The sequence below is a fragment of the Pseudonaja textilis genome, chromosome 3 (genome assembly GCF_049901715.1).
Source record: "Pseudonaja textilis isolate UNSWEBS1 chromosome 3, rPseTex1.2, whole genome shotgun sequence".
NCBI classification, from domain to species: Eukaryota; Metazoa; Chordata; class Lepidosauria; order Squamata; family Elapidae; genus Pseudonaja; species Pseudonaja textilis.
In genome coordinates, this window is record NC_141992.1 from 31,231 (window position 1) to 40,357 (window position 9,127).

At 56.4% G+C, this 9,127-nt stretch overlaps 2 protein-coding genes across 2 annotated transcripts; one reads left to right on the forward strand and one right to left on the reverse strand.

Annotated features, from left to right (window-relative positions):
• Positions 1–26: 26 nt before the first annotated feature.
• On the forward strand, positions 27–2,385 carry COPS6 (COP9 signalosome subunit 6). The gene is made up of 10 exons (XM_026721775.2): positions 27–164; positions 252–377; positions 464–595; positions 676–764; positions 871–933; positions 1,034–1,081; positions 1,279–1,393; positions 1,620–1,712; positions 1,813–1,913; positions 2,204–2,385. The coding sequence occupies exons 1-10, from the start codon at positions 56–58 to the stop codon at positions 2,342–2,344; spliced, it is 1,017 nt and encodes a 338-aa protein (XP_026577560.1). The 5' UTR covers positions 27–55; the 3' UTR covers positions 2,345–2,385.
• A 1,414-nt stretch (positions 2,386–3,799) lies between these two features.
• MCM7 (minichromosome maintenance complex component 7) lies at positions 3,800–9,098 on the reverse strand. Its single transcript, XM_026721773.2, has 15 exons — positions 8,976–9,098; positions 8,798–8,871; positions 8,540–8,704; positions 8,322–8,449; positions 8,005–8,185; positions 7,777–7,914; positions 7,456–7,605; positions 7,246–7,360; positions 6,056–6,187; positions 5,805–5,888; positions 5,044–5,437; positions 4,857–4,937; positions 4,552–4,720; positions 4,171–4,280; positions 3,800–4,075 (listed from the first exon to the last, which is right to left on the reverse strand). Exons 1-15 carry the CDS (start codon positions 9,010–9,012, stop codon positions 3,868–3,870), a joined length of 2,166 nt encoding a protein of 721 aa, XP_026577558.1. The 5' UTR covers positions 9,013–9,098; the 3' UTR covers positions 3,800–3,867.
• Between the last annotated feature and the right edge of the window lie 29 nt (positions 9,099–9,127).

Below are 9,127 nucleotides of genomic sequence, written 5' to 3' on the forward strand. Positions count from 1 at the left end.
CCCGCCCCTCGCGCGCGCGTCTCTACGGAGCCTCGGCGGGACCTTCGCGGTCAAGATGGCGGCCCCGGCTGCTGCTATGACTCCCGCCGGCGGCGGCTCCTCTTTGGCCGGGACGGGCGGCGGCAGCGGCAGCAACGGGGCTGGCATGGAGGTGGACGCGGCGGGTAAGGAGAGGCCGGGCCCCGGCGGGGGCGGGGGGGCGCGATCACCCCTCTTGACTGCGCGCCCTCTTTCCTCCCCCCCCCCCGCAGCGGCGCCGGCGGTGATGGCCTCCGGCGTGACGGGCAGCGTGTCGGTGGCGTTGCACCCGCTGGTCATCCTTAACATCAGCGACCACTGGATCCGGATGCGCTCGCAGGAGGGCCGCCCAGTCCAAGGTGAGCGGGGCTGGGAGTGGTCGGGGCGGAGGGAAGCCCGGCGGGCGGAGACCCCCCCTGACGCCCCCCGGCCCCGCTTTCGCCAGTGATCGGGGCGCTGATCGGCTGCCAGGAGGGCCGCAACATCGAGGTGATGAACTCCTTTGAGCTGCTGTCCCACTCCGTGGAGGAGAATGTGGTGATCGACAAGGAGTACTACTACACCAAGGAGGAGCAGTGTAAGCCGGGCGGGTGAGGGGACGGGGCAGCTGCCGGTGGCGTTGGAGGCCCGTCTGACCTGCCTTCCTCTCCCCCGCAGTTAAGCAAGTGTTCAAGGATCTGGAGTTCCTGGGCTGGTACACCACCGGAGGCCCCCCGGATCAGTCTGACATCCACGTCCACAAACAGGCGAGTCAGTCGGAGGGAGCGTGTGTGTGTGTGTGTGTGAGAGAGAGACAGGAGGGGTGGCCCTCCATGTCGGGCAGGACCCTCACACATGCCATTCTCTACCCAGGTTTGTGAGATCATTGAAAGCCCCCTGTTCCTCAAGCTGAACCCCATGACCAAGCACACGGACGTGAGTACTTACTTCTCTGTCCTGCCCATCGGAATCCTTCAGCGACTGCGTCTCCGTGCTGAGCTCAGTGGTGAGCTGTGTGCACTCTCTCTTCCCTTAGCTGCCTGTCAGTGTCTTTGAGTCTGTGATTGACATCATCAACGGAGAGGTAATATTCGCTGCAACTTCTACCGCCTGTCCCTTTTGGTGTTCCTGGAGCTTCGGAGTTCTGGGAAGCCACACATTGTGTTCCGTGAGCTGCTTTCAAGCTGAGGGATCCCGAGGGCATCCTTGTACAGCCCGACCATAAGTCGGCTTTTGTGTCATCATCTGGAAACCCTTCTTAATTCTTCTCTCTGTTTCAAGGCCACCATGTTATTTGCTGAGCTGACATACACGCTGGCCACAGAGGAGGCCGAGCGCATCGGAGTCGATCACGTGGCACGGATGACGGCAACAGGCAGCGGGGAAAACTCCACAGGTGATGTAGGGTGCTGAGGATTGGCGTGTGGGAATAAGCTTCCTGTAGCTGTTGCTGGATATGGATAAGGTTTGGCTGGGAGAGTTGGGTATAATTTACCACCAATATCACGGCATAGACATGGGCTGTCTTTCTCTACTGCATTTAAGTTCTTTGGACATTTCAGGTTTCCGGGTCTCTGTTAGGAGCAGAGCTCTGAGTTTTTCTACTTGTTTCTCCTTGATAGTTGCTGAGCACCTCATCGCACAGCACAGTGCCATAAAAATGCTTCACAGCCGTGTCAAACTTATTTTGGAATATGTTAAAGCTTCCGAAGCAGGTGAGATGGAGCTGTAGAAATGTGACGGGCAAGCCTAACTGTTAACCCCAGATCTGACCTGGCTAGTGTTTATCTCCCAATGCATTTCATTCCTGTGCAGGTGAGATACCATTCAACCATGAGATTCTGCGAGAAGCCTATGCTCTTTGCCACTGCCTACCTGTGCTGAGCACTGACAAATTCAAGACAGATTTTTATGATGTGAGTTCTCAGGAGGGGAAGAGCTACAGCTTGCAGCCGAATAAATGCGGAATGGAGTTGTTGCGGGGGAGGAAAGGGGACTGTTCTCCACACAGAAAAGCTGCCATGCTCAAGGCAGGCACACACGGTACATGGAGCAGCCAACCAAGTGAAACAGAGGCAGCAAAAAGGATTCCCAAGTTTTCCTAAAGCAGATGGCGCCAGAATTTCCCACAGTGGTTTCAGGGCTGAGGGTAGTACCCACCCTGACCTCTCCCCACTTTCTGATGCCTATTTTGTCTCCCGTCTAGCAATGCAACGATGTGGGCCTCATGACCTATCTGGGCACCATCACCAAGACCTGCAACACCATGAACCAGTTTGTGAACAAGTTTAACATCCTCTATGACCGCCAGAGCATTGGGCGCCGCATGCGAGGACTTTTCTTCTAAGATTTGGTGCTCCCTAATAAAGTGATTGTGCTGAATGAGAAGATGTGCGTAGGAGTGCTCCAGAATCACAAGTGTTATTTCTTCCCATTAAAAGGCCCATCAAGTCAACAGGTCCCCCTGAAGCTCAATCGGGGATAGTTTTCAGCAGAATGCTGACTTTTGCTTTTTGTATCCCTTTTCTGCGCCTTGTGTAGTTTCACAGCGAGGAAGAAGCCAAATGCACAAGAACCAGATGAGAGAGAATGTACTCTGGAAGTGGTACTTGGGGGGCGGTGGGGGGAGAGAACTTTGGATAATTCATTCGCAAGCTGAATAAGACAGCAGTAGGAAAGGGTTGTAAACAAGTTTAGGTTTCATAAAATTGAGTGTGGCTTCCAAATCGCAGGTAATAATTGTTAGTCTGCTAGGATCCACTCGGTTCTGGACACTAAACAGCAAGAATCAGAAGCTGGAAGGACTCCAGAGGAAGCAGCAACAAGCAAAGGATTAAAAACGGTGTAAAGGTTGAAGGAGTTGTGCTCTTTCCCAATTAAATATTAGGAAAATCTTCCTGTATGCAAGAGTGAACCGAGTTGTTCAAGTAAGAGCATGTGTATGCGTGCGTGTTCATTTCTTTCATTGGATGCACTAGGTGGAATCTGTATAGCTGTCTGGCAAGGATAACGTGTACTGAGGCAGGATTAACTCAGCCCTTTCCAAATTTGACAATTTAATTGTATTTAACTTGAAAGCATATTCTCCCTTCAGAAAGACTTGGGGAGGGAAACTCATTGACTTCTGTTGCAAAAAATAATTTATAAAGCTCGTGTATAAAATATATAAACTTGCATGACTAGATTTGGTACCAAATCTACCTCTGTGGGTACCAGATGTACTTCTATAGCAACAGCACTTAAAACTTATATACTGCTTCATCGTGCTTTACAGCCCCTCTAAGCAGCTTAGTATCTTGCCCCTGCGCAAAACAACCTGGGTCCTCATTTTACCGACCTCGGAAGGATGGGAGGCCATCCTTGAGCCAGCCAGGAGCAAACTCTGGACAGTGGGCAGGATTAGCCTGCAATACTGCATTCTAACCCCTGCACCACCCAGCTTGCTCGAGTTTAGTATTCTTTGCACTGCACAGCCAGCAGTCTCTTTTGTAGCAATCCTATTTCCCAACACCTTGGTGGTTGTTGCTGGGCTAAGCATACCTCGCTTGGTGCACAATTTCCCAAGGGATCCATTTCACCTGGGTCACCCACTCACAGCTTTTGCTTTGCGTTCTCCCCTCATCCACCCACCCACCTTCGGAGGTTTTTTTGCAGGTCGCTGACATCAGACTCCACAGTACTTACAACACCAGTTACCAGTTTTATCACTTGTCACCCTGAGCGTATGCAACAGCTATCTTCCCTAAGCCACCACTAAAGAAAAGATACCCCCCAAAACACAGTCAATTTATTGAAAACAACATTCCATAAAGTGTTTATTGAGGATAATAGCTTCAATATAAGAGGAGCCACAGCTGTCGCCACCACTGATCAAATAAAAGTCAGGCGGGTCTTTTTCTGGTTCACCTGCCAGATGTTGAGTTCCTCGTATTCGCTGAGAGCGGCCTGGAACTGGGCAGGGGTGAAGCCCTTCGACACACAGTGCTGTTCGGCCTCCATCAGCTGGACCGAGTGAGCCCCTCCAGGGGGAACCAGTTCTCGGATGGCTGCAAAAATCAGTTCGGAGGGGCGCTGCATCCTGTGGGGGTGGAAGAAAAAGGTGCTCTTGAATCCCCGTCCTCTCCAAGCAGCAGATGAGCAGGAATTTGAGAGAGCAAAGCCCCTGCCCCTCACCTATTGGGCTGCCCCCTGTCTACCAGCAGGGAATCTTTGGACATCTCCATCAGGCGCATTGCTTCGTTGACATCTTCCTTCTCAACCATGTCCACGCGCCTCAGGCGGGCCTAAGTGCGGGAAGGAATTGGAGCACTGTCCATCAGAGTCCAGTTTCACCAAGACGGCACCAATGGTTCAGATAAACACCTCATCATTGTCCCACTAGGGCACCAGGTCATTTCAGCTCACCACTAGGCATTATTCCCCAGGGCTGCTGCACCCCCACCGTTTCAGCCCACCATGGGTGCTCCTTGAGATCCAGTCTGTCCACATCTCCCCACAAGCTCTTTTCTGAAGCGGAGAGGCCCCCCGCCCCTTCCTTTCCTCCCCTTTGCTCACCAGGGCAGTGGCCAGGCGGAGGATCCCCAGTAAGGTGCGGGCTGAAGTGTAGGTGGTATCCTTGTTGGCTCGGGCCTCCTTCCGCATCTCCACATAGGCCGCCGTGATATAATCGGCCAGGGCTTCGGGCACCGCCGGCTGCTTTCGCTTGCAGGTGGCAATGTATCGCCTGTGGAGGGAGCAAGGGGAACGAAACTCACCTGCCTGGGGAAATGCCAGGCAGGCACAGTTCACCATTATGCCCCCCACCCCCAAAGTCATCTGGCCACAAGAACTTCTGGGAAAGCAAGGCTTCCCCTGCTCACCTCATCAGGCCCATGTCGAGCTGGAATTGGCAAGGTGGCTGCCGGCTGTGCTGGTGTACATAAGTGATGTGCTGGGCCAGGCTGTGGGAAACACACCCCTTAGCAAAGCAGAGGGATGGGGGGAGAGGGACCCCCACCAAGAGGCAAGGGTTGCTAGAGTGGCTAGCAACTCGCCCCTTTCTCTCACCGTAGGTCGTTGTCCCTGTCAGGCCTATCCTGGATCAGCCAAAGTAGGTCAAAGCGGGAGAGCAGCGCTGCAGGCAGCTGGATATTCTGCTCCAAGCTGCGCTTGGGGTTATACCGCCCATAGGCAGGGTTAGCAGCTGCCAAGATGGCACAACGGGCATTCAGTGTGGTCAGGATGCCTGCCTTGGCGATGGAAAGGGTTTGCTGCTCCATTACTTCGTGGATAGCTGTGCGGTCTGATTCCAGCATCTTATCGAACTCATCGATGCAACAGACCCCCTGGTCAGCCAACACCAAGGCTCCACCTTCCAGGGTCAACTCCCCCGTCAGCGGGTCACGCAGGACAGCAGCAGTCAGTCCCACCCCGGAGGACCCTCGGCCTGTGGTATATTGACCTGCAGCAATGGGGCAGAGAGATTTTCACAACAGCCCTGTCCAGGGAGGGAATCACCCCAGTTCCTCCCACTCCTGCTGCAGCCATGATGCTGAGCAAAGTTGCTTTCTTTTTAGCCCTTCTCCCCGCAGGGACCTCCAAAGGACCTGGCTGGCCACTTGAGGCATCTGGGTCCTGGATACGCATGCGCACTTGATGATTCGGGTTCATTTTCCTTCAAAATTCCCCCAGTGGCCCTTCCTCCCTGACCGAAGCGAAGCGGCTGGCTCCGGATAACCCTAGTGGGTTGCCACCCAGGGGCCGCAGTCGCCAGCGGGCCAGCTCTGCCACAGAAGGCAATCAGCCAGCAGATCCCCCATCAGACTCACTGCGTGGGGCTAGGCGGGTGATATAAGACAGCAGCTGAGATTTGGCCACGCCAGGATCTCCCATGAGGCAAATGTTGATGTTCCCTAGGTAAAGCACAGAGGGACCCCGTCATTGGACCCAAGCCTCCGTCACGTTTTAGGAACGCTAACCCTGATGACAAAGCTAAAGGTCATCAGGGGAGGGAAAAGACAAGAAAGGTGCTGGAGGGAGGGCAGTGAAGCAGGGTGGGCTCCCTGGGCACAGAACCTACCCCGGATCTTCATGCCCCGTGGATTCTGGTCCACGCCGCCCACCAGCAGCAGGAGCAGGGCCTTTTTCACGTCCTCGTGGCCATAGATCTCAGGGGCGATGGAGCCTGCCAGCTTGTCGTAAAAATCCTCCTCTGTAAGAAGCAGATGGTCGTGTGTGGAGGAGGTGCACGCAGCCACCGACACAAGAGGGAGAAATTACTCTTCCGGAGGATCGGCCTTGCAAAAGCAGCTCAGCAGGTGATGAAGCAACGAGGGTCCGACCTCCGGGGAAGGCAAACACTCCAGACGTTCCCAAAGCAGCCGTTACAAGCGCACAGCTCCCAGCTGGGGCTGGAAGTCTTCAGGATGCAACGAAGACTATTCCTAGCAGTGCGACTCGCTCAAGAACAATAGGCAGACCGCAGGCCACCAAAGGCACCGCTTCTCCTTTGGGTGGCTTTTAAAGTCCAGCTTTCACAGTGCAAGCAGTGCTCAATTTACAACTATTTGGTTAGAGACTGTTCAAAGTTACACCATCACTGCAAAAATGAACTTACGACCGTTTTTCACAGGTCCCTGTGGTTGCGTGGTCCCACTTTGCCAGCTTCTGACCAGCAAAGTCAATGGAGAAGCCAGATTTATTTAACATGTTTTACTAACTTAATGACAGTGATTCACTCAACAACCATGGCAAGAAAGGTTGTAAATGCACTTAACAGCCATGTCGCTTAGTAACAGAAATATTGGGCTCAACTGTGGTCATAAACTGAGGACTGCCTGTATGGCCAAGCAGACAATTGAAGAGCTCAGGAGACAAAATGTGGATATACTTCAACAGTTGATTCAGTCGGGATCAGAAGCAGAAACGAGGTTCCCTCGGGTGCTACACGGCGGGGCTAGATATTGGGCTACGCTAGCCAAGATGTCAGGCTATGACCCGGGAAGACCACAGCCAGCCCCCGAAGCCAGCCAGCCTCTGTCAGCCCAACCAATCTCACAAGGTTAGTTTTTATTGCGGCAGAAAATTGTGTGTATGCATACTGAAATGTGTTCTTCCTAAGAGGAAGAATATGCAACTAGCAAGCGTGTATAAAAAGCATCAGCTTGAACTACAGAAGAAGTGAGAGCCACGCACCTCTTCTTCTTTGGGAGAAAAAAGGTTTTTGTTTCTTTTTCTTCTCGGGGAGGAAGAAATAACAAAACAACCTACCTGTAATCTGCCGCAATTCTTCTTCGGTGAGTTCTGCTTCTCCCAGCTCCTCCTGCTCGCTCTTGCTCATGCAAATTATGTGGTGGGCCTCCAAGTACGTGTCGGAGAGAAGGCCCTGGGGCACCCAGCAAGTGACAGGCTTAGCTTGGAGCCTGGACCCCTGTCCCGCCGTCCCCCCCCGTCCCCCCCCAGTCCCAACTGAACTCCCACCTGCAAGAGCTGCCGGAAGCCAGTCTGCCGCACAGGAAGAAAGATGCCGGTGACGCTAACGTGGTCCCCTGGCTGCACAAGGCGTGTGTTCTCGCCTTGTGCACTAACACTGATGGAGCGTGGCAAGTTCCCCACTGGCACTTGGTCACTCTGTAAGCAATAAACCCCGCAAAAAAGCATAAGGTCCCCATCCCTGAAATTTATTCCCCCCGCCCCTCCAATCTCCCATCGATGTCTGTTGGTAAATGAAAAGCAAAGAAAGGAGCAACCCAGAAAAAAAACCACCCTATTAGTCTGGCCATCCATCCTCTCCCAACTCACATGCTCCTGGATTTTCAGCTCCTGATATCTGATGAACTTGGACCCTCTGCTCTGCAGGTAGAGGCGGCCGCCGGCTCGGTTGGTCTGGCACTCCCGGCTGGGGCACATCAGCAGGGGCATGAAGCTGGAGGACTGGATCTGGGGGGAGAGCAAAGTAGAGGAGGAGGGGGAGCAGGCGGAGGGAAACCCCCGGGATCCCCCAAGGCAAAGGCCAGGCCTCCCACTCACCGGCTGGTAGGTCTCGGCACCGCACTGGTCGCAGCTGTAGGTGGCCACCACCATGCGAGGCTTCACTTCGGAGACTCGGGTGACAATGCCCCGGACTGTCACCAGCTTCCCGATGGAATCCGCCTTCACCTCCCGGATCACGCGGGGCTTGGCGGCCGACGGTGCTTTGAAGTACAGCTCGCTGCCAGACCAAGCGGACGGCGGGGAGTCTCGCGCCCTCCTTCTGCCCCCTCCCCACCCGGAGTCCCCTGGGAGCCCCCTCCCCACCCGGAGTCCCCCGGGCCGCCCCCCCCCCTCCCCGGCAGGCGGCCACTCACAATCGGCGCAGAAGCTCCGCCGGGAAGCGGTTCTGCGGGTCGTGCGGCTGCCCGGGCTCCTCCCGCGCCCGCCCCTCCATCAGCAGCCGGTGCTCCAGGTAGACGTCCAGCGCGTCCCGCGGCGCCACCTGCCAGAAGCGGGAGGGGGGGGACAGGGTTAGCGGGGGGAGGGGCCGTCGGGGCCGGACCTCCCCCCCCCGTCCCGTCCCTCTCCCGACCTGGCGCCGGCGGAAGCGCGGCAGGAGCTCCCAGACGGCATCGGCGAAGAGGCGCTCGTAGCGCTTGGCGTTCTCGCAGGCGGCGTCCAGCAGCGCCGGATCCTCCTCGGCCACGTCGTCCAGCTCCACGTAGAGGGCCACCTGCTCGCGGTGCGCCAGCCGCTCCTGCGGGGACCCAGCCCGTGAGGGAGGAAGCTACGGGGGCCGCCGCCGCCGCCCCCGCTCCCCCCGGCGGCCGCCCGCCTCCCCGCCGCTCACCAGCTGCTCCCGGTAGGGGAAGACCTTGCCCGGGCCCTGCCGCCGGAAGCCCTCCAGGAACGCCTGCGCCCTCGCTGCGGGGAAAGGGGAGAGCGGTCAGCCACGCCGGCGGAGGGAGCGGGGGAGGGAGGGAGGGAGGCCGCCCCCGTCGCCCGCTCCACTTCCCTCCGTCCCTCACCGAGCTCCTCGGCGTAGTCCCGGCCTTTGCCCGCCATGGCGCTTCCCGCTCGACTTCCCGCCGCCTCAGAAAGGGCGCCAAAGCGGCTCGCCCCGCCCCCCGAGCCGGCCCGCCCAATCCCCGCTCCCGCTGCCCCCGCCCTCCCGGATGTC

Bases quoted from the DNA above. Each gene is read 5' to 3' on its own strand.
- COPS6 (XM_026721775.2), top strand. From the start codon at position 56: ATGGCGGCCCCGGCTGCTGCTATGACTCCCGCCGGCGGCGGCTCCTCT. The intron at 1,394-1,619 runs GTGATGTAGGGT...TCTCCTTGATAG, and splicing joins CAGCGGGGAAAACTCCACAG to TTGCTGAGCACCTCATCGCA. The intron at 1,713-1,812 runs GTGAGATGGAGC...ATTCCTGTGCAG, and splicing joins TGTTAAAGCTTCCGAAGCAG to GTGAGATACCATTCAACCAT.
- MCM7 (XM_026721773.2), bottom strand. From the start codon at position 9,012: ATGGCGGGCAAAGGCCGGGACTACGCCGAGGAGCTCG. The intron at 7,915-8,004 runs GTGAGTGGGAGG...CTCTCCCCCCAG, and splicing joins GTGCCGAGACCTACCAGCCG to ATCCAGTCCTCCAGCTTCAT. The intron at 7,606-7,776 runs GTGAGTTGGGAG...TATTGCTTACAG, and splicing joins AGCTGAAAATCCAGGAGCAT to AGTGACCAAGTGCCAGTGGG.